This window comes from Amblyomma mixtum, chromosome 5, assembly GCF_055824585.1.
Source record: "Amblyomma mixtum isolate Tamu chromosome 5, ASM5582458v1, whole genome shotgun sequence".
NCBI classification, from domain to species: domain Eukaryota; kingdom Metazoa; phylum Arthropoda; class Arachnida; order Ixodida; family Ixodidae; genus Amblyomma; species Amblyomma mixtum.
Genome location: NC_143016.1, coordinates 55,349,841 through 55,373,716, shown reverse-complemented (window position 1 = coordinate 55,373,716; position 23,876 = coordinate 55,349,841). Strand labels below are relative to the sequence as shown.

The 23,876-nt window shown below is 46.7% G+C and overlaps 1 protein-coding gene across 3 annotated transcripts in view; it reads left to right on the top strand.

The window, feature by feature from the left end:
• The window catches only part of LOC149342210 (uncharacterized), a 65,845-nt gene that overhangs the window by 31,855 nt on the left and 10,114 nt on the right, over positions 1-23,876 (top strand). For all 3 annotated transcript variants that reach the window (XM_089544505.1, XM_089544503.1, XM_089544506.1), the window contains 4 exons: positions 1,050-1,078; positions 3,976-4,066; positions 18,665-20,509; positions 22,569-22,657. In XM_089544505.1, the coding sequence (XP_089400631.1) occupies positions 1,050-1,078; positions 3,976-4,066; positions 18,665-20,509; positions 22,569-22,657 (2,054 nt within the window). The remainder of the gene's footprint in view (positions 1-1,049; positions 1,079-3,975; positions 4,067-18,664; positions 20,510-22,568; positions 22,658-23,876) is intronic.

Here is a 23,876-nt window from a genome sequence, read left to right as displayed (position 1 = left end):
GTCAACACCATCCAGTTTTTATCCCTGATAAAATTAAACTTTGGCCTTTTGTGCCTTTGTTGATGTTCGCGTGGCAGGAAAAATTGTCATTGCTGAGAGTTTGAGAGTTGAGAACAGAATATTTTTTCCCCTGCCACTCTTATTCCAACTCGTGGTGCTGATGGTGATCAGATGATAATGGACTCCATAATCCGTGAATGGAATAGGATGGTGGTGAGGCCTTGCCTCAAAGACTGCACACAAATTGAAGTATACAGACGTTACCAAAGTTTACTCATGAAAATAGCTGCCGGCAGCGATGCCTGTATCTAATTTTTTTCGGCCTTGTCTACCTTTTAAAAACTCTGCTTTGAGTGAAAGTCTCTTCTTTTTATTGGAATGCTATAATGAATTGATATAGCATAGCGTAATTTGTTTTCGGTGTTCTTTAGCTGCTTTCATCATATAGTATGCTAGAGGTATTGAACTGGTCCAACCTGGTAGTGATAAGTTGACCTCTGTCAGCGATGAGCTTGAGACCAAAAAAAGTCACCATATAGAGGCAGGGCTACTATGCACCAGTGCGTCTGTGTAAAAATTAAGACTGGTTTTCTATTGGTGTACCTTACTGCTGCCATTGCAGCGTACAGGTTGGCAGTACTGGTCAGTTTCAAACGTTTTTGCTTTGTGGAGTGCATTTGGTGTGAATATACTGTCCCAAGCTTGCTTGCCAACAGTCGCACCAGGCCGCGAGCGTGGTTCTCTTTCGGCCAGGCATGGCATTCTACAGTACTTGCAGAACGTCATGTCTAATATCCAGCCCTGCATTTTGAAATGAGGACATAGAAAAAGAAAAAGCACTAACTAGCCCTGCAACATGTTTTGTTATGCGAACTTTGTTTTTGGGCAGGCTTTTCGGAAACATTCTGTGTATGATGTTTTTTTTTTTTTTTTCTGATGAAAGCTAACTAGCAAATTTATGTGTAGGTGAATTCCTGCTCAAGCACTGCAACTTTTTGGCCAGCCTTTTGTGCAGCTTTTTTGTGACCTTAATTACTCTTGCTTTGCAGACTTGCAGTAACTCTTCCTGTGCTGAGAGGTGAGTACCTCGTGCTTGAGTGCTGCATGTTTGACTTCGTTGCTCGTGTAAACACCTCAGTATTCCCCGGTGAACTCTGTGCTGTTGTGGCTTACAGCTGCAAAACAGTAATTCTGTGATGCACTGAATGCATGATGTCTACAGAGTGACAAAAAAAGGCATTGTCTAGGTATTTTAAGAAGAACATAGTTTGGTTTGAGGTCTTCTGTCCATTGGACCAATCTCTTGATGAGTGAGTTTGTTCGCCACCACTGCCATAAAATATCCCAGTTTTAAGTGGAAATTGAATGGCAGCTGTGGTTTGAAGATAAAGAGAGGATAAATTTTATTTAAAAGACAAATAGAATCCTCTTTGAGGGGCTGCTCAGCCCAGGAGTCCTCTGGCCTTCCCCTCCAGCCTGGCCCAGTTAATCAGCTTGAGCTGAGCACTGGCTTGTGTGGCCAAAAGGGGGGGGGTCTTCTAGGAGGCCGAGGTGAGTGATTGAATGGGTGGGACACAGGTTGGGTGTTGAGCTTGACACTTGATAGCCTTAGATGCTTATGCGCCACTAAACCCAACACAACAGCTTGGGTGTGGGCATACCCAGAGGTAGTGACCATATGGGGGGACTGGCTCCGGAGGGGGGAAGAGGGTGGGGTGGAAGAAGTGGACAAACTGAGGGGATGGGATTGAATTGTTTTCCAGTTGTATCCAGTGTGCACTCTGTAAGTGGTCTAGTGTGGAGTGAGGAGAAAGGTACATGATGCAGCTTTTCCTGTGGTGATAATGGTGTGGTCGTAGAAGGGCTTGTTTACAGGGAGAGAGAGGAATAATTGAAAAAGAGAGGTAGTCTGGCCGCATAGTTTCGGTTTCTGAGCATATGCTTTTGCTGGCTGTCCTAACCCAGCTCCGTGCCGCTTTCAGACGCCGACTGGCAGGCACGTCGCTGGTCATTTCTTTGTTTTTAAAAGCACTCTCACTGTTCTGCGGTGCCTATATGCATTCCTCTCTTACATACACGTTGTTCTTCCAGCACGCAGACACTGTGCGCACATCACAAGCTTTTCGTTGTTTGTGCGATGAAGCCTCCTCATGTGGCTACACCACATTTTCGCATTTTCGGCAGATATATATTTTTTTTTTCCTGAGGCAGTTTTAAATTGACCTTTGGATAATTTTATAATTTTTCCCGGACCCTTGAACTCCAAATTAATTCAGTTTTACTAGCCATCATAGCATTTTTAGTTGCGAGTAATGTCATTTTATGAATTTCATTTTGCCTGACCACATTACAGGTTGGGTACTGTTATGCTGTCTAGTCAAGAAGTATGCATTTCTCTGCACATATTTTTTTATATATGTTGCTGAGTCATATCAATTGCAAAGGCTGTTCACTAAATTGGGGGGGAAAAAATGGGGAACTGCATTTGCGTGTTTAATTTTCTTAAATAGTTTTTTCATGCTGAACAGATATTCTATATTCCATTCGATAATCAAAGCCATTTTTTTCTATTTGTATTCGATTCGTATTTGAGAATCTCAATATTCGTGCACCCCTACTTTACACATCTATGCGCGCAAATAGTAATTGAGAACTAGTTCACCATGCAAACATAGCTAAATGCTTTAGCACGACATAAAATATGAATGAAAGGCACTGACTCATACTCAGCCAGCTGTCTCCAACTGGTTGTGTGGTTAAAAAAAAAAAGCTAACGATTATGCACTGGTTTCCCAACCCAACACAGTAAGGCCATATTAATTGTGACCTCAAGGTACTCTAAAGAAAGTCAAAATTATCCAAAGTTCTAATAGTATAATGGGTACAAAAAAGCATTTCAGATAAGTTTCGCACCACTGTAGATTTAACTGATGAAACATAAAAAAAAAAATTTATGGTTGTCTGCTTTTTAGTGAAAACTGTGTGGCAATTAGCTTTTTGCAATTCTGTCATGGAAATGGAATCTCGTGTGTGTGTGTTGAAAGGTGGTGTCTGAGGAAATGAGCGTGCGCAGAAAAGCTGATGATTTCCAGGTGCCGTTGCAGCTTTCATGACATGATATGCTCGAATAGTTTACCTATGCAGCTGTGAGGGATATAGGACTGAGATTGTCTAATGATGTTTTCCAGATTTAGGCATAAAGGTGAAGTTGGTGGGTTTAAGAATTGTGTAATAAAACTATTTGCCTTATTCTTTTTACTGAAATAAGTCAAGGTTATGTGTTCGAAAAACAGCATTGAAAGTGCACCATAGTGCACGCATGAAAAGGAACATCAGCTAGCAAAACTCTCCTGCAAGAAACTATGGTGTGGCTCGACTGCGCCTTTATCTCAGTGTTGCCACAAACTTGAGCACATCAATGAGGCATTAAGCCAAACAGGCATGACCTGATTTGATTTCATTGCACTCTGTGCACAGTCACACTCTCTGCCTTTTGGGTCAAGGCATGCTGCAAGCAGTGCCAACAGATTTTATTGAGGGCAGAAATACTAATCGTTAACACTTGGCACACAAAACTGTGCACTTATTTAGTGAGCATGGTGAAATCATTATTGATCCAAAATACTTTGGTGCACCATTTCCCAGCTGTGGTCCTTTATGTCTGTTTCTTTCTCTATGCCTTTGATGAGGTCTGTTAGATCCACTGTTTTGTCAGGTCTGCTTCTGTACTGTCAGTCACCTGCTGACGCTTGGAATATAGTACATGCTAGCGGGCAGTGTGGCATCTAGTGTGACGCTTTAGCAGCATCTTGATCTGTCTTCAGTGTTGTAGTGAACCTAAAGTGGAGTTTTGGAGGGACACCAGTCTCAAAGGCTGGTGCTCGTTTATGTGCATGCACAATGCTCTTGAAGTATATCTGGTTTTCTCATTTGTTTTTGTTAATACTGTACACAACTCTTCTTCCCTTTTGATAGGATCAAATTTCTGGAGAACGAGGTCACGATTCTGAAGAAAGAATATGAAGAGCTGAAAGAGTTGACCACACTGGAGCGTGTTGTGTGCAGTGTAAGCGATTTTTAATTCTTTTTAAGTGTTGGTCCACATGTAGCCCCAAAATGTGTGTGTGCATGCATGCATGTATGCACACGTTCTTGAACAGATAGGGTAGATTCCAGCAATTTTGTGGCGGTACAGCTATTTCAACAGTGCATTGTCAGATCTGCATAGTATGCACATAGGGATTCCTCAATGCTTGTAAAAGTACGATTCAATCTGCTATAGAGATGCCTTTCTTTTTTTTTACGGCAATGGTGTCATACCGTATTTACTCGCGTAATAGGCGCACTCGCATAATAGGCGCACCCCTAGTTAGGGTGCGAAAAATCAGATTTTTTTTATTTCCGCGCATAATAGGCGCACCCCGAACTTGGCACTGTGATCAGCACTGTATTTACACGATTGCAAACCGACGCCTCGCCACCCCCCACTTCCCAATCTTTATTTTAACAAAGTTTTTGCTGAACTGACTACTAGTCCCTACTAGTGCTGCTGCCGTCGCAGCTGCTGCGGACCCACAGCACGTACAACGACATCGCGTAGAACAGCCGCACACAGTTTTCAGGGATGCTCACTTTAACGCCTGTTTGGAAAGCTTCATCTCCAGCCGGAAACGTTCCCGACTTAGGCCCACGAAAACCTCGGCGCTTGGAGTCGCGTACGAAAACTTAGGGACGCCGCAGTCGCAACTGCCGCACTTCTCGGCCACGTCGTATTTTCCGACCTGCCGCACGCTCGCCGCGTTCGAGAGCAAACTCCCAGCCGTGTAGCTGTTAAGGTGCTTGCCCGTCGAGCTAAAACATCAACGCTCCGCGGCAAAGCCATAAACCACGATAACTATCGCGCTACCGCAAATCCCGTCACTTGAAAGCAAAAAAAAAAAAAACAAGCTGGAGATGCTGATGGCGATATAGATAGCGAAAGCCCGCGGCGGAGGACAACGATAATGATGAGCTTGGCCTTGGGCGCCCTCCATGGGCGGCGTCTGGAAGCTCCTGTGCGCGTGTGTGGCCTCCGCGATCAAGCGCCCGTTGCGCGCAGCCGGAGCCGATCGCGGAGGCCTCGGCGCGTGCATTCCGAAGGCTATTCCCGCGTGTGTCGTGGAAAGTTTCGGTGCGGCCCTTACACGTATCTTTTTTTTTTAACATTTTCTTCGCGAAAACGGGGTGCGGCCCGTACACGAGTGCGTTTACGTGGTGTGTTCAATTTTGCGAGTCGAAAAATTTCCGGAAATTTTACCCCGCGTAATAGGCGCACCCCGAACTTTGAGCCAGATTTTCTGGAAAAAAAGTGCGCCTATTATCCGAGTAAATACGGTAACTTGCCATCGATTTTTCAGCAGCTGACGCAAGGTAGCAAATGTCATTTACTGCTTCCCTTGGTGGTTGGCTGGTTGTGCAGTTTTCCGTTCATTCTTGTATACACAGTAAGTGAGCATAAAGATAACTGTTAATTTTAAGTATTTTTTTATCTAGAAAGAATTACTAATTGAAGGGAAAGCTAATGACACATCCACCATTTTTGCTTCAAGTTCTTAAAGGTCAGCATTACTGTAGGAACCACAGAGCAGTAAATGAGGAACATATGATGCGATGCAACAGATCTGCTTGAGCAGTATTGGTTGCATATTTTGTTTTTACATTGATTACCTTCTCTTTTTTGTCTCTGAATTTGGTTTCACCCTGAGCTTCTGGAGAGTGGAGGTGGATGGATGGTGGGCAGAAGGTCGTACGTGGGCAATGCATTTTTACCAGCCAGTGAGGGTGCTCCAGAGGTGCACCCATTGAAGGCTGCTCTGGAGGAGACGCCTTCTGGGTCTGGAAGGGGCCCGGAAGGCGCCCCGGTCCACTCCAATTTGCTGGGGCACTGGGGGTGGAGGACTCACACGCGCTAATGGACCACTACTTTATCGCCTAGAGAGGACTGTACTGCTAATGCAGCAATACTTTTTGAGCTTATTTCTGCTCCAGGGCCAGGGATTGAAGAACCTCCACAGTGTTCACACCTGATGTCTGCATGATTGAGCATTGGAATAATGGTGCCATTGAATAATTACGAAAGGCAGTTAAGACTGCTTACGTGCTTTGATTGCGAAAGCATTGTCTCATCTTGCGCTCTGTTGCGAGGTTCATTAAAGGTTCCTTCCTTTCTAATGACACACCTATACTCATTGGCATAAAGTCGTTGGGAAACTCATCCACTACATGCACCTTTATTTGCTTAGAAGCAACTCAGTTTTGTGCATAGGTCGGCACACTCACTCATGAGTGCACTCATATCGCCTCACTCACACTCACACTCACGTCTGTGAGTGTGAGTGTGAGTGAGTGGTTGTGAGTGCGAGTGGACGTGAGTGTGAGTGCGAGTGAGTGGATATGAGTGTCGGTAATCATGAGTGTGAGTGCGAGTGAGTGGATGTGAGTGTGGGTGGTCTGAGTGTGAGTGCGAGTGAGTGGTCGTGAGTGCGAGTGGACGTGAGTGTGAGTGCGAGTGAGTGGATATGAGTGTGGGTTGTCATGAATGTGAGTGTGAGTGAATGGTCGTGAGTGCGAGTGAGTGGATGTGAGTGGGGGTGGTCATAAGTGTGAGTGGACATGAGTGCGAATGCGATTGAGTGGATGTGAGCGTGAATAGAGGTGAGTGGGTATGATTGATGAGTGGATGTGAGTGGGCGTGAGTGGCAATGAGTGGTTGTGAGTGGATATGAATGACAATGAGTGGTTGTGAGTGGCAATGAGTGGGTGTGAGTGGTGGGTGGAAGCGACAGCGAAGTCGGTCGCCCATGTTTCGTGACGCTGATACCCGCTTAGCTATTTTCATGTTGACAGCTGCGGGAAGCAAATATTCACTACTGAAGGCGCTCGAGGCAGCATAAGGCATCATGCCGGTGTCTTTGGACAACCGAAGGAAAGGATTCCGCTGGCACGGGAACGGCAATCTTTCGTTGCTTTTGTAGTTCACCGTTGGCAAGGGCGCAGGCCCTTCGCGGATGCAGTGAGCCGCTACAAGTATTTTGAGACCCTTTATCGAATTTCGCATTGCCAGTACTGAAAATATACATATATGTCTCTTGCCACGCTCCCCGCATGGCTCGATCTCGTATACATATGAGTTACAATGCTTACTGCTGAAACAACGACTGTCCGCTGCTCGGCAATAACTACCGTAAGTTGGGACCTTGTGTGCTGCAGTGGACTTAGGTTTTTTTTTTCTTTGCCCAGGTGTGCGCATTGCAGAGCTCTCCTCTGGCCGTAATTTGTTCATAGGCTCTGACCCATGCGGTAACCCGACCTCCTTTATCCCAGGTCTTGAACTGCACAAACCCGGCTCAAGCCCGGAAACGACGCGAAAACCAAGTGCGCTTTTCGGTAACGCCAGAGGATTCTTGTTTCTATCATGTACTTTAAAGAGCCCAGCGTTGGAAATCAAGCATGTGGCTTATATAATTTATTTTTTTTTGTATGCATAGCATCAGGCATGGTAATGTATTTGACGCCCAAGGAGATATCCAAAACGGCAATACAGTTAAACCTGGATATAACGAAGTTGAAGAAAGCTCCCGATTTTTCGTTACATGCAGGTTTTCGTTACATACAGGTTTCGCGTGAAGGCTCGTACGAATGATGCAGAAACGAAATCAAATAGCCCACAACACTATGCCTACAACACTGTTTATACCTCATTATCACAATTGTTTTTATGACGTGACACGACTGTTCTTACGTCGCCGCGCACGTGAAAGTGCGTGGCGCGAAACGACTGCACCATGTGTCTGCGCACAGGCGACTTGGTGTAGAGAGGGGAACTCGAGTCAGACGCAGCGGGAACGCCCGCATGCTCTGCCGAAGCGCGATTGGTGGCCCCGAGAGGGACCGTTGAAAAAAAAAAAGCTGCCAAAGCAGCTTTGAGCGAACGGGAGGAGGAGAGGCGGCGTTGGGCGAGGAGTTTTTTTTTCACGGATCGGCCGGTGAAGGCAGCCTTCAAATATTTTTTACACTGAAAAATTGCGTAATTGCTGCCTGCTTCTTCGGCACAAGTGCAGGCAGAACACGCCGCTCCAAAGAAGCTAAATCGTGTAGAGCTCCTTCATCGTCGCGCGAGCCGACGAAACGGCGCATAACGTCCATTGCGTTCATCACCTCCTTTGCAGTAGGCACGTCACACGGATCTGCATCGCAAGCACCATCACCACCATCATCTTGCACGCTTTCAGCTAGTGCTGCATCAGTCATTTCCTCTGTAGCCACGGCGGCGTTGTCGGCAAACAAAAAGTCATCCAGTTCAACGTCGTCGGGTACACCACCGTTAGTGCGTAGCTCGTTCCACGCTTCGGCCACATCGGACGGAGTAGAAACGTCTTCCTCGTCATCGGCACCAGCCTGTGCGTTTTTTGCTATTCCGGCCTTTAAAAAGCAATTCCTAATAACCTCTGCCCTGACCTCTTGCCAGGAGGCAGCAAGCATCTCGACTGCTTGATAAATATCAACCTTCATCTCTCGTTCCAGCCGGATGTCGAGAAGAATCTTCTGGATTAGTCGGCGTCGGTAACAGCATTTAAAACTGTTAATGACCCCTTTGTCAAGGGGTTGGATTAGGGACGTGCAGTTGGCCGGGAAGTAGTGCAGTTCGATGTTCGAGAGCTGCAGACCTTCGACGTGGTGCGCCGAGCAATTATCCAGCAGTAGGCAAACTTGACGGCCTTGCCGCTTGACGTCCTGGTTAAATTCCTTTAACCACTCTGAAAATATTGTCCGAGTCATCCACGCCTTGGAGTTCGCCACATACTTGACGGGCATACGCTTCGTTCCCTTAAAGCACCTGGGACGGGCACTTTTGCCGACAACCAGCGGGACTCGCTTGTCTGTGCCGTCGAGGTTGGCGCACAGCAGAATCGTTATGCGGAGCTTGCTCTGCTTTCCGCCGCGGCAGTCATCGCCTTTTAATGCTAGCGTGCGGCCCGGAAGCATTTGATAAAACAGGGCTGTCTCGTCGGCATTGTAGACCTCGGCCGCCTCGAAGCGACTAAGTATTCCAGGCAGCTTGTCAGCCACCCATGAAGCAGCAGCATCGCTGTCTGCGGAGGCAGATTCGCCGCTGATTACTCTCCCGACGACACCGTGTCGGCTCTTGAAACCCTGCAGCCACCCGTTGCTTGCCTTGAAATCGTCATGGCCCAAGATACACGCAAAGTCCTTTGCCTTCTGTTGCAAAATCGCGCCACTAATGGGCACATTTCTGGCTCGCGTGTCCAAAAACCACGTGAACACTGCCTTGTCCACATCAGCATATGTCGACGTCTTCAGCCTTTTTTTCTTCGAGCTTGTTCCCGACTCCACTGCGTTTCTGATGCTGTGTTCCGCACTCAAAATCGTTGATAGGGTGCTCGCTGGAATGCTGAAACGGGCGGCAATGTCCTTCTTCTTCTCGCCCGCGGCGACTGCATTTAAAATTGCAAGTTTGTCTTCGAAAGACAAAACTTTTCGTTTTCTGGCAGCAGAACTCATCACGACCAACCGACGACGCAGTTACAAGCGGAGACGCACGACTACACGCCGACGGTAGGCCTAGCACCTCCAAAACAAGTCAACGAACCAGCACGAGAGCACAGCTGACAAGCGCAGACGCAGGACAAACACAAAATGGCGAATGCAACGCGTCGTCTCGTCGGTCTCGTCCTCCTTGCCCCTCTCGTTCTCCTTTCCCCCTCTCCTTCCTTTGCCCTGGCACGGCCGGTCTCGAGGGGGGCGCGCTCGCTCTTTAAAGAGCGCGCGCCCCCCTCGAGACCGGCCGTGGCCCTGGTAATGAAAGAACCGGCCATCAGCGTTGCTTTTAAAGTGAATTCTTACACATAACTGTGTCTAAGCCATTGAAACAAATGGAAATCACAAAATAAAAGTGCTTGTCCTCAAATCCATACATAAAAAATGCAACAAAAAATCAACCGCCGCTACAAATGCCACCTGGTGCCACGCTACACAAGCAAAGCCTGAACAGGCTGCTACGTTAGCCACGGGGCGGCGCTAGCCGCGCGCTAGCCGTCGCTATCATCATCATTGCTAAGTTCGCTTGGTCGCGGCCAGTCGCGGTGATCCCAGGCGTTCGCGTAGCTGTTGGCTCCGTACAATATTAATATTCACTAATAAAGTGCATTTATTTGGTCGAATTTTCCTTAAAAGTGCGAAAAGTAATGACTGATCAGCTTTGCGAGTTCGTTACATCAAGGTTAACTGCCGCAACGTCTTCGTTACATCGAGGTCGAAAATACATGGGCTTCAATGGGGGCAGCGTTGGGGAATTCAAAAATTTCGTTAAATCCAGGAATTCGTTACATAGAGGTTCGTTACATCCAGGTTTAACTGTATTTTATGTTTTAATTTGTGCCAGAAATTATTGTTTTGTGCTGATGGTGGTAGTGAAGTTCGCGGTCCTGTGCATTGTTTGTCACGTCCGGGTTCGCGATAAAGGAATGTCGATTGAGTTTTTTTTTCTGCCCTCCGCACAACTGCAGGGAGGGGGATGAGTCACACTGGCTGCCCAGCGGTATAAGGGGAGCGGGATAGCGACGGATTCCGAGAATAAGGGAAAGGTCAAACACCCTCCGGGAACATATGTCAGGCCCCATCCCACTGTGCACGTTCTTGCGGAAAGGCGGATCCTTGTAGCTTTTGTCCCATGTCCATGGCAGCACGCGTTGACAACTTGAGGCGCGGTCAACAGGACATTGCCACTCTAGCTACAGGCTTGAAGACAGTTTGTAAGTGACGGTACTGAACAGATGGGCCTTGAGGTGACTTTCCCCGAACCTGAGTTTACCAGAGGTTGAAACAACCTGCACCGTGGGAAATTGAGAATGTTTGCGAAGCTCGCGGGACGAAGGGAGAAACCTCCGAAATCTTGATGGTGGAAAATGTACATATTTGTGCAGTGTTTGTGGAGGTGAGTTATCTTCTTTCCAAAATCACTGATTGGCTGTGTTGTCCTTTTACAGTTGTTGATTGGCGACGTTTTCCTTTCCCCAATGATTTATTGGGATGATGTTTGTGGAGTTACCTGATTGGTTACTGTCTCCACCGACGGCAGGGTCATAGGGTTTAAAATCAAGTGTTTGGGCGGGACCGAGGGCTGGTTTCGTCACGTAAAGCTACTGGTCAGTCAAATGTAAACAAGTTTTCTCCTTGCTTGCATCTTTCTTTGTTTTATTAATAGGTAATAAAAAGTTAACCTCTCCAGAAGTGTCCTCTGGCAACGTGATCGAGCAATATCGAATCTGCAAGAGGTCAAGCACCCTTCAATAATCATCATCAACGTAATTTACCTCTACAAGATTGAGAGGGAAACCCAACTGTGGTGAAACGTTGCGGCGATTTTCGGCAGTGGATATGAGGTGGCAACCAAATTGCCGGGCCTTTTTTGATTGGTTGGACGCACAGTTCGAAATTAATTTTTATGTACTCGGGAAAGGGATATAAAATAGAATGTGTCTGAGTATTGTCACCGTTTCACTCAAGAAAAAAAAAAACTACAGAAGAAAAGCAGTACACGCGACTGAAAGTTAATAAGAATCAAGCTAGGGCGACAGTTTTCGTTTCGCTTAAAAGTATCGTGCAAGCGAGTGCTGGTAAGGCACTGAAGAAAAAAACATACGACGCCACAGCCAAAAATGTGACCAGAAGAGAACAGAAAACTGAGGGCAGCGGGCGGAAGGGGGGCCAGGAGCTTTTCACAAACAGTTCGAAGTGTGCCGACATATTCGACTCTGGAATGTGCTCGCAGAACAGGAAAGAGTTGAAAATTAAGCTCCCCCACGCTCTCCCCGGAGTCCAAAAAAAAGTTTTTTCTTTGGTCATGAATAGGCTCCCGTCAGCGTCATGTAAGCAGAACTACGCCGTTGGCAATATGAGCAGGTGGGGGCTGCCCTGGCAAGTCAACAACTCAAAAGAAAACATTCGACAGAAGTCTGTCTGGTTGGGGGGCTGGCAGAAGGGGTGCTGGCAACGCACAAACTGACCAGCTCTATCGGTCGCCTTCTCCCCCGCGCAAAAAACCGGCAGCCCAGAGAAAAGGCGCAGGGTATCGTGTACAAAATTCCGTGTTCCGTCTGCCCGGCGTTGTACATAGGGGAAACGAAGAACTTCGCGGAAAGGATGAGCCAACACAAAGCGGACGTCCGTCACATGAATCGTCAACGCAGCGCCGTGGCCGAACACTGCGAGGGTGTGACCATCCAATTGACTTCGACAGCATCATTGTATTGGAAACGGAAGCTAACCCACGCAGGAGGCTTCTACTCGAGTCGTGGCACATTCAGCAAACACGAGAGAATGTTAATCGTTCCCTGGTGACACTCCCTTCATCCTATGTCCATGGGCTGCGGCCATTGACCCGGAGGTCCTCCACGCAGGGGCTTAAAAAGCCAAGCTGCGCTCGCCCGTAGCCACACCGTGAAGAAGGGGCCGAGCCGGTCCCGAAACGTCGTGTTTTTTCTGTTTTTTTCTGTATTTTACTTGGTTGGCATCACTTACTTTCTCCTAACAAGTCAACAACGCATAAAAGCTTCCGCTGCATGTATGCGAGGCTTGGTTCTCATTTGTGCCGCCTAATCTTCAGCATTTGGCGAGTGAAACCGAAATGAGCTCTTGAAATGCGATTTTGTTCATTTTTCGTGTACAGCAAGGGGATTAACTTCTGTTGGCACGCACCGATTTCAGCAATCTTACCCTAACTGATATCTGGACAGCATGAGGCATCATTTGGAGCAGATACTATGATTTCCACCAAGAACTTCTGGATAGCGCTTTTTCCCAGTAAAGTCATATCATTTCAGATTGGCTCAAATTGGCTAACAAGTTAGCTGCATATGCATTCTTCTGAGAACGACGTTGGAGAATAATCGGGTGCAAAGTAAGCACCCCCTATTACCACGCGGATGCGCATGTGGTCTCCGCATGCACTGGCCTCAAAAACACCGCATTGGTTTGTAAAACTTCCTTCAGACAGGGATTATGGGCAATACAGAAAACGTACTGCCTGTAGAGATGTACAGTACCCAGATCGGTCACACATAGTAAGCTTAGTAGGTTTTGTAAATGGATTGATAATGGCAACCTCCCCTAGCATCGTTATTACGCGGGGAAATTCTCTACTTGCGACCCATTCCAGCCATTTTCCTTTGCGTGAGGAAATCACTCGATCTTTTGAAAAACACGCTCCATTTTCCATGCCGCGAAAAGTATTCATAATCGTCACTTGACTCCAATGAGTTGATGCAGAGTCACGGACACGTCATTGTCAAGGAAGACCAAATCTTGGTAATTAGACACCATCCAAGAATATTGTCAAGGCAAACTCATTATTATTACTTGCACACCGTCATAGGCACGCGCACAAGGGAAGGAGGTGCGCCCCCCCCCCTCCCCTTTCCCCCTAATCTCCAAGTCTGCCCCATACAGTTAATCTGTCGGACCTTTTCGGTCATTGTTTACAGTGCAGTGCTACTGCCAAGCAGGTTTTTTAACGGCCAAAGACCTCTGATGTTGCGTTCCAAGAACTGCTTACTTGCCAGGTCATTTTGGAGGCAATCTTTTCAGTTTCTTTTTTGCTGTGACAGTAACCAAAAAACAAATCTCATAGTTTCTGTGGTCTAGAGAGAACGGAAATTATTCCGGAAGCGCGATGCTACATCAATGCTTCAGCGACGCAGTGACTGCCTTCCTCTGCCGGTGCTCACGTGGTGAACAAGGGAGGAAAAGCCTTAGGGTGTTTGCGAACGTTTCACCAAGAGGACTGTCTTCGTCTGGGTGGAGACAAGACCTCTTGTGGAGACGCTGGCAATACTGTGAATCTTTCCCCTCACTTGTTCACATTTTGAGCGTCAAAAAAACCAGCCGCTTATACTCTCTATACTCTATATTCCTCTGCCGATGTTACAGATTAAAATAAAAAACTACACCTCTATAATATCCTGTATATTTAGCACTTCCATCACATGGAAATAAATGTTTTATAATCATTCCTCATATTTGCTCTCCGTTCTGGCGGCAGGGGCCTCCTAGGTGAGAGGTGGTTGGGGTGGGGGGCGGAGAGGAGGGGGGGGGGGGGGGGGGCACTGCGCTAAAACTTGGCTCATTCTCATGGAGAGCCCTGCGCACGCCTATGGACACTGTTCAAAAACTTGTCTAAGCATCTCAGCTGCTGACGCTATACAGGCAATCATCGTCTCAGCAGCAAGCGCAGGAGCACAGGTGCGTAGCATTCGGTGCATGGAATATGCGTGATGAGTGACTACTTTCTTCGACCATCGAAACTGTGCAAATTGGCCATATAGCCTGACAAAGCCTGGGCAGCTCACCACCACATCTTTGCGACTCAGGATAATGTTAGGGGAGCTACGAGGGCAGTCGCCGCAACAGTAAATCTCTCATCCCCTCCGTTGTCAGCAAACAAGGAAACAGTACACTGAACGTAAATGCGAGTAAGCGGACATGAGTATGAGTGTGAGTGGAAATGAGTGTGAGTGAGTGGTTGTGAGTGCGAGTGGTCGTGAGTGCGAGTGAGTGGTTGTTAGTGTGAGTGGACATGAGTGCGAGTGAGTGGTTGTAAGTGTGAGTTGTCATGAGTACGAGTGTGAGTGAGTGGCTATGAGTGTGAGTGGACATGAGTGTGAGTGCGTGTGAGTGGTTGTGAGTGCGAGTGGTCATGAGTGTGAGTGAGGGGTTGTGAGTGTGAGTGATGATGAATGTGAGTGCGAGTGAGTGGTCGTGAGTGCGAGTGGTCATGAGTGCGAGTTTGAGTGAGTGGTTGTGAGTGTGAATGGACATGAGTGTGAGTAGTAGTGAGTGCGAGTGGTCATGAGTGTGAGTGTGAGTGAGCCACCGCTCATGGTGCCGAGGTATGGTTTTGTGACCTATGGGCTTGTGTGCTTACCTCGCAGTCTGAGGGTCCTTGGTTCATTTCCCCACACCGTTCGAGGAGAAATGTCTGGAACCTTTCTTCAGGCTATGCCTTGGGGCTCAATGTTCCAGGAATATGGATGTCCTAGTTGTAGTTATGGATAAGCGAATAGTAGTTCAGTAGGTGTATGGTAGGGCATTGGGTGCTTAGCAGCGTGGTAAGTGAATCTCAATACAGCAGGCGCCGCCGCGGTGGCTCAGTGGCTATGGTGCTCGGCTGCTGTCCCAAAAGACGCGGGTTCGATCCCGGCCGCGGCGGCTGGAATTTCTTTGGAGGAGAAATTCTAGAGGCCCGTGTACTGTGCGATGTCAGTGCACGTTAAAGAACCCCAGGTGGTCGAAATTTCCGGAGCCCTTCACTACGGCGTCTCTCATAGCCTCAGTCGCTTTGGGACGTTAAACCCCATAAACTAAACTAAACTAAACTAAACTCAATACAGCAGGCGAATAGCGATGGGTAGACCTGCTCCTTGTGGGGCAGATGCAGTTCTTTTGTTTTATGAGAAATAACCTTTGCAAGTGTTACGAACCCACTGAAAAAATTCTGTTAATACATTATTGCCATGGCAGAGAACTTGAAGACATGGGGATGGCAAAGCAGCCTGAGGAAGTGCTCGGCACTTTGTGCCCTGTGTAGCAGTGGGCCAGAGGTTTTGTCGTTTTGCTTCTGTTCACACAAGTAAGCACTGTCCATACTCCATTCATGATGTGCAGTAAACTCTTATTAATTCAAACCAAAATCTCTGGTTCCTTGAAGCTTGAATTATCAGAAGTGCACTCTGATAAGATCCAATATTAAACGTGAATTGCTTTATCGATGTCTCTGCATGCAAACAGTAACTTGGAACCTTTTCTTTGTGCAGACAGAGCCATAAGCATTAGCACAACATATAATATGGGCTTCCCAAAAGAGCAAAACCATATTAAATGGGACTTCAGTGCACAGGAAAGAGGTCAGATTTATCCGAAAGTCCAATTACCAAAAGTGCTTGGATAGCCAAAAGTTGTCTCGAATCAAAGTAAATTTAAATGATGAAAAAATGGGCAATGGTCATCTGCTTCTGAGTAAAAACTGCGCTGCAACGATTGAGTTTTGCAGTTCCAACAATGTTTTACAGCATGCACATTGTCGAGAGTGCATACTATTGGAACAGGTCAAAAATAGTAAGGACCTTCGCTGTCTTTCTTGCATAGTGTTACGCAGTAGTGGTGTAGTCACCCTAAAGTGCGGTTTACATGTAAGGTTTGTGGGGTTTAAAACGGGGAGATAGATACGTTCTCCCCGATTAACCGCGCGAACCCCACCCCGTGGTCGCGTACACTACAGAGCGCACGCCGACCACGGCGGGCCGTGCTCTGCGGGAACAAAGGAACGACACACTGGCTGCCACAAACAAGGCATTTATTGCTATAACAACAATAACGCCAGCTAGCAACAAAATACACTGAGGAATCGAGGATGTCCGACTCACCAGCACGGTTACGAGCGAATGTTCGCCCACGGTAGGGCAGAGGGAATATCTCCGAGGCCGGACGGGACGAGCTGAGGGGAACGTGTTTCCACACGAGGACGCCCGCGGCGAAGAGCGGAGCTTTGCGCGTGGACGTCCAACACGCTTCACGGTGCCGAGCAGAAGAGAGCGAGCCTTCCCCCGCGCGCGAGCGGCAAAACACGCCATCCGTGGCGCTGCTGTCGCTGCGACGCGAGCGCCCTCCCCTGTTAGTTGAAAGTAACCGAACCGAGAGGAGTGCTTTGCGGGGGAGCTAACCACAGGGAACTAGTGAGTTGAGGGAAAGCGAATGCAGGGGACGAAGGCGTCCCCACAGGTTTCACCGTACAAACTGCAACAGCTCATGACAAGCGCACAGTTGTGGAGCTCAGGAAAAACCACGCAGACGGTAGTGAGGGTAATGCATATAGGCGGCAGAATAATGCGACGCCCTCTTAAAAGCCATGACATGCCAATCAGTGCTTGGTTGACTTGGGCTTGGGTGACTGATGTGTTGCTGACAGTCGCTATTGCTGGTAGCAGCAAAGCTCTGAAAACGAAACTATGCTGCAGTGGGGTCACTATGATCATTAGGCATGCCTGCCATTGGGCGCATGCCAGAACTTAGCCAGCAACACTCCATGCTTGAGGAGGGACATTTGAGTGATTGCTTGCAGTGTCAAGGTGCAACTGGTGAATTTTCAGCTGATGCTGCGCCACTAACCTGACGCATCAGACCTTAACCATCGCTCTTTCATGCGCCTGGTGCATTAGAGAACGACAAAAATGTTTGAATTAACCAAAACCGTTCTATGAATCGCATACAAATTAAGTGGCTTGAAAATGCACTGAAAATATAGCTGGCCTAACAAAATTTTGAAATTTGTTTGAATTAACTGAAAGTGCGAATTATCCATGTTTGAAATGTTGAGTCCGCTATACTGACCTTTTTTTTTTTCGTTTTTGTATGACTGATGAGGCTAGGCTATGAATTCAAGGCATATTTTTTTATTCGTAGTACTGCCATGTGCACTAGTGAAACGACCTGTTCTGTCTCTGAAGCCTGTCGATGAACTGTTCACATGAATGTTGCTCGATGTTAAGATGCGAACCAGACTAGCATGTAGAAGTATTCACAACACCGCACTCTTTCAGTAGCTGTTCTTAGCTTGTTTGAAGCACTCTTGACATGTGTGCAGAGTCTTATTGTAGGATGTTTTGCAGGTGTGTGGAGTAAAAGTTCTTGACAAGGTTTAATCTACTGCAGTAGAGTTGAAGCTCATTATAACAGACTCGTAAAGTCCAGAAAAACATGTCAGTTGTATACGGAGTATGCTTAGTGTGAAAGAGGAAAAGCATACAAATAAAATGCCCTTTGGCGATGCAATTTCACGGCGCTTTATTTCTTTGTTGTAAAAGACTGTCTCGGCCTTTGAATGAACTGGGAGCAACTTTTCATCGCATTTCTAGTGTCCACTTGCAGAGTGAGCAGAACAGTTGTCTTACTTTGCTAGAATCCCTCGATTGATTGTCTCGATGTACTCAATGGGTTTGTGTGAGATCAATGTAAACGAATCTTTTGCAGCAAAACTTCGTGATTGACTATTGGAAACCGGCATTTGTTGTTACGTCACGGGGGTTTGCAAAGTGTTCATTTAGTCTGACTTCCATCTGCCGGCCATGCTCGGCTAATGTGCTGGTAACAGAGCAAAAAGTGAGAGGTGTAGGAAACTGTCTCCCTGCTATGAATGCCTCACGAGTTTTGATGACAGAATTCAAAACACTGAAAATGTTGATTATTGGAGCTCCAAGCTCGACAAGCAAGGGAGCGTCTCTGAGAAATGAAGTATTGCTTGGTGGCAAGTTAGAACCCAACACATATGTCTGTTGTAAAAGATTTTCTTGTCCAAATTTTGCCATAAATTTAGTTTGCTGTCAGCAGTGGTCTGTTGTAACCAGGTCCGTTAAAACTGAAGCATATTGGATTTAAAATTTGTGGGGCCAAACAAAGTTACTCGGTATGTCCATTATATCCAGATGTCTGTTTTATCCAGATCCTTTGTAACGAGTGTCGAATGTATTTCTCTGCATTCTTGCGTTCAAAGCTGCCCCAAAAAATGTGGCGGTGGTTTGTAGTTGTGTGGCACATTTTTTTCTGTTGTCTACAGACGTCGAGACGACTGGTCCCACTGGGAAAGCTGGACGAGACAGGGAGTACTCCACCTTTGCCAGGGCAACTGAAAGCATGCTGTGCCAAAGCAGTGCTGACATCCAGGCAATGTCAGGAGCACGTGAGCCGCAGGTCTGGTGGTTTCAAATTCTTCAGCCCAGTGTATGCCAGCCCTATGCTGACTTCGGCTGATGGGGACAGTTCCACATCGAGCAGTTCACACGGAGATCAGGAAGGATGTGTGCAAGCTCCTGAACAGTGTGCAAGGCTGACACCAAGGACTACTCTCTGGACTCCAGGTCACTCCCCTGTCGTCGGCACTCCTGGCACCCCTAGCCCGAATCCATTGACAAGAACTCCACAAGCCTGCAATCAGCCATTGTCAAAGCCTTTTTGCGTCCATGGAGCCACGCAAACTGAGGATGTACAATGTATACAAGTGCTTCAGCATCCTGTGACATCGTGTACTCAGACTCACGAGGATAGTATGTTGCAGAACATTTTGCCCGTAGTTGATGCATCTTGTCAGACTGACAGTGAAGATCGGTGTGAAAAGATGAGGCATTCTACCAGTGGGCTGCCTGGGGTGAGTGCTGCCGAGCCTCCAGATCACTGTGGTGTGCAGTGCGATTCACTGGAGCAAAACTGCAAAGCTAGAGAGAGAGCCATCGATGCTGTAGATTGTGAAGTACAGACTGTATGGTCTGTGCAGGAGTGTACAGTGCAGACAGATCTGAGTCTTTTGCATCACAATGTTGCAGACTATGGAGTGCAGGCCATGCCGTCTATGCTAGATGCTGCAACAGAAGTTGACCAGGTTTCGAGGGTTGTGATGCTAGACGTTGGTGTACAGACTGCTTCACCCTGCTCTCATGACAGGTCCATGCAGTCAGAGAGCTGTGCGCTTGTCGAGGCAGTTGCCGACTGTGAAGTTCAGGCTGTCCCATTCACAATAGACAGTGCGTCACAGGTGAATTCATCCCTTGAGTCACAAGAAATCAGCACATTGGAATCGACACGGCTTTCATTTGTCACAAATAACAGTAGTCACATCGGCAAGCCCTTGGCGGATCAAGTATCGACACCTTCAAGCAATGGCAGCACAAGCCATTGGCACAAATCGCATTGTGGAGGGAAGGTCTGGGCTGCTGTTAGAGATGCTGTCAGTGCAAGTCTGCCTGACTCCTCTGATGGATCTGTAGGCAGCAAAACCTTGATCAGTGATGGTAAGAGCACGCCCTTACTATCTTTCAGCAGAGGTGCGGCCAACACCCAAATCGAAACATTTGCATCGGGAACTCGAGGAACTATGACAAAAATTGAGGAGCAGGTTCCTAGGATCAGCCTGGTAGGCGCTAGCATGCAGCCAAAGTCTTCTTGTGACAGGTCGACCCAGTCAGTGCTGAGCATCCCTCGAAGTGCTGCTGTTGACCGCGATGTTCAAGCTCTTCCATCTACCAGCGACTGTGCATCGCAGGTGAATGTGTCTCTTGCATCACAGGAAGTTTGCACATCAGAGTCTGCGCAGTGTTCTGCTAATCTTAGCACTAGCCAACTTCAAACGTCCTTGGTGAGCGGATCTGCACACGCTGCACCCAAGCACCCTAGATATTCAGCTTGTAAATCCGCTTCAGGAAATGGTGCACACCTTCAGCAAAACTACCACTATCGAGGGAAGATCATAGAAGCTCTCAGGGCCAATCTGCTCAAGCCCGTTGAAGATACTACAACCAGCAGTGGCAGTCAGAAAGTGCCCTCGTCTTGCCTCAAGAGTGCCACATCCAGCTTTCAGAGTGGGACCACTGCTCCGGAAATTCGAACCTGGCTCCATCATAACCAAAAGGTACTGTTATTCCTCAACTGGATTTGAAATGCTCTTACAAGACTTACTTAAATGCACTTAAAAGCACTTACAAGAATTCTTGGCTCTGACGGCTTTCTTCGGATTTCTGTGCACTGTAACCTAATGCTGCTGTTCACAAGTCAGAATGATACAGTGCCACCGAAATACATAATGCAAATGTTTTTATCAGCATTGCACAGCTTTTTTATGGCCCCAAAGCTGAGTGCTGGTAGTTTCATTTTTTCTGCAATGCTTTGCACTGGTTACAATGCATGGCTAACATTTAAAATGTTAAGCAGGACTAACATGAAATTTTCGCCTCGTTTTGCCTACACATTTCTGAATGAGCAATGGTTGAACAGTAACTATGCTATGCAGCCTCGGCTGCTCCACTATGTGGTCCTTCCAACATCCAAATAAGCTACCAGGAATGAGGCCAGCCCTTCTTTGCGTTTGTTACTCAGTGCCACAAAAGCTCGCAATCAACGAACCCCATTTTTGCATACACAAGGGCTAGATTGCAGATCAGACCTACAGATAGAAAGAGGTGAACAATGATAGCTAGATACTGTAGGACAAGCTGTATGACGCTGTTGAACACTTCATTTTTATGATGAACCAGAATGTAGCCAGACATAACCCTTGGCAACATATTTGGCACTCATCGGTCAGTTCTGCCATGTTGCCTTCAGTGTTAGGTTAAGTAGCAGTTATGTCAGCATAACAAACACAAATAAAAAAAACTGCTATTCTGTCACAAAAAATGCCATGCAAAACTTGCCTATCAGAAGTACTACTATCATGTGTTTGACATGAACCATTGTCACTGAGTGTGTGTTACTAGAAGAGGCAAAATACAGGCTGGTTGGTACATGTTTGAAGAATTGGATAAAACAGAGCAACTAATTTTTTTAAATGAAAACAAAATGCTTTTAACATTCTTGTGCGTTTGCCACTCTTCGTGTGCAGCTAATGTCTACAAAGGAATGGGTGCTATGTGAAATATTTAGTGCTCGTTTAAATGTCATTGCTGTGAAGTGTTGCTCTTTTGAGCTGCTGCCTGCATGGTATTTGCATCAAACATGGTTAAGCAGTCTATTCTGAATACCGTATTTACACATATATAACGAGAGGGGGAAGTTTGAGCGCTCCCGATAAGGAAAAAATAAAATATTACGATTATAACACAACCTCAGCCTATTCAAGCCAATTACAGCCAATAGCTCAAACAAAACGGAGACAGCATGCAAAAATGCGGAATCATCGGATACGTCGATATTAATTGAGAGGGAATTCTTCGGAAATATGTGCGAAATCTTACTCGGCAAAGCATTCTCTTCATGTGAACGCACGCCACATTCTTTCCACTTTCATAGCTGCCCCCTCCTTTGCTTATGAACGCCGTGTGGCCCCTAGGGCATCCTACCAGCTTGCTAGCCAGGTGGTGAAGTTTGCTGTAGCTTTTTTAGGTTATTGTATAGTTGGGTACAACTCAAGAAATAAGCGGCAAATGCCCCTCGAAGTAGCTCCTCCAGCCAACCGTGTCGACCGATTCTCCCCTCCCTCCGACCGATCCCCTTGGACCCACTAGCATGAAATCGCATCGGGTGGCAGATGACTAGGGAATAACCGCGGCTTAATCGGATTAACCTCAGTGTTATGAAAATTGACCAATGCCTTTGGTTGGGGGGTCTCCGTTGAGTGGTATCTTCCGCTGTTGTCAGACTATTTAGGTCTCTGAAAAGTAAGGCTGATGCCAACCATGCCTTGTTGGTCTTGATAATAAACGAAAGCTAAAATTTCTTAGGGTGAAATTTATGAAGATATTTCAATCTTAAGTTATTGTCAGGTCCTGCAAGGCGTTATATGGGGACAGTAGGATGTCACGCGAGAAGGCAAGATGTGATTATAAAATTTGGCTGCTACTTTCCTATGGATTTTTCATTTTGAGAATGCACAGTGCGTTATTTTCAGTTTCTGTGTTGAGATTTTGATTCCTGCAGCTCCTTTAACAGACTAGAACTGTGGTGGCAAATCCAGATGTGCCTTTTACTTCCAGACAAAGGAATCTGTCTCGGTCCAGGCAGAAACTTTAAGTATGCAAGAACTTGAAGACCTTCGGCATCAAGTTAGCAGCATGAAACTAAGGTACGTTTGGTGCCTTCCAAAGAGTGTTAATTTTCTGAAAAAGAAAAAGGTAATGCAGCATGTGTTCTTCATTTGCATATGGTTAAAGCTGCAAGGTTTATTAACTACACTAAATTAATGTTGGTCACTGCACAGGCTAACCTAATCTTTGAGTGAGTCTTAAGAGTTGTTAGTATTGGTTGAAATACTTCTACCAAGCAGTCTCTCCAGCTAACACCTAATCTTTGGATTGCCTGCTTACTGCATTAACAGACTAATTAGATCCTTTTGGAGTGGCAAGATCCACACAGTTCAGCAACATGTGAATGACAGCAAGTTCTTGAGTTGCTCATTTTGCTGCTGACTGCACTGAAAGGGTGCACTTTTAGTTATGTCTAGTAGCATTTTTTTTGTGCTAATGGTAGCTTATTGTAATATTTTACAATGCTGTTTCCGCTGAGGGTGGTGCAGACAAGAACACAGGCTCTAAGCCCCAAAATTATTGATTAACATCCATATATGAATTCCACTATAAGGCATCTCATTGGGTTCAGCAGTGAAAGACACTCAATTTGTAAAACCTATAAAGGCAAGAAAGGAAATGGTAGAGACGAATATCACCTCTGTGAAATGCCTATCATGTGCTCAGTTTCACAGTTGTGAGGGAGAAAGAGATTTGTTATGCGCCTTCTCCACTGTTTTCTTTGCCGTAGTTCTCCATTTGGCTTGTATGACTGTTGAAGAGCCTTCAGGATTAGTACCTAGAACAACATGTGGTAGTGGACAACTATCACTGCTGCTGGCTAGCATCGCTCAGTTAAATTTAGTGACCTCTAAAAGTGCAGTGCTCTGCAGCTGCTATTCTGAAGTAGGCAAATTGTACATGGTCATTGATCGCGTTCTTTGGCAGTCTAAGCTGTCAGTACATATGCAAGGGCATGCTTTGTTGAACCACACTATCCCAAGGTTGTGAGGTAAACAAAAACTGCAATTCCATAGAAATAGTGATTTCGAGCGTACTTAAACGGTTGCTTAGCAGTCCTGCTGCATTGCGAATAACCAGGCTCTTTGCGCGAGATATTAGACACAAGCATAGGTGGGCTTATGAGCAGCACTCGCCTTCTCCTCAACAAGCAGCCGCTGCACATTCATCACATTGCCACTGCTGACAGTCTGCCCGTGAATACTGCCAGTGGCCAAGCTGCAGCTGCAATATAAACAGGCTGAAACTCTGCCCTCT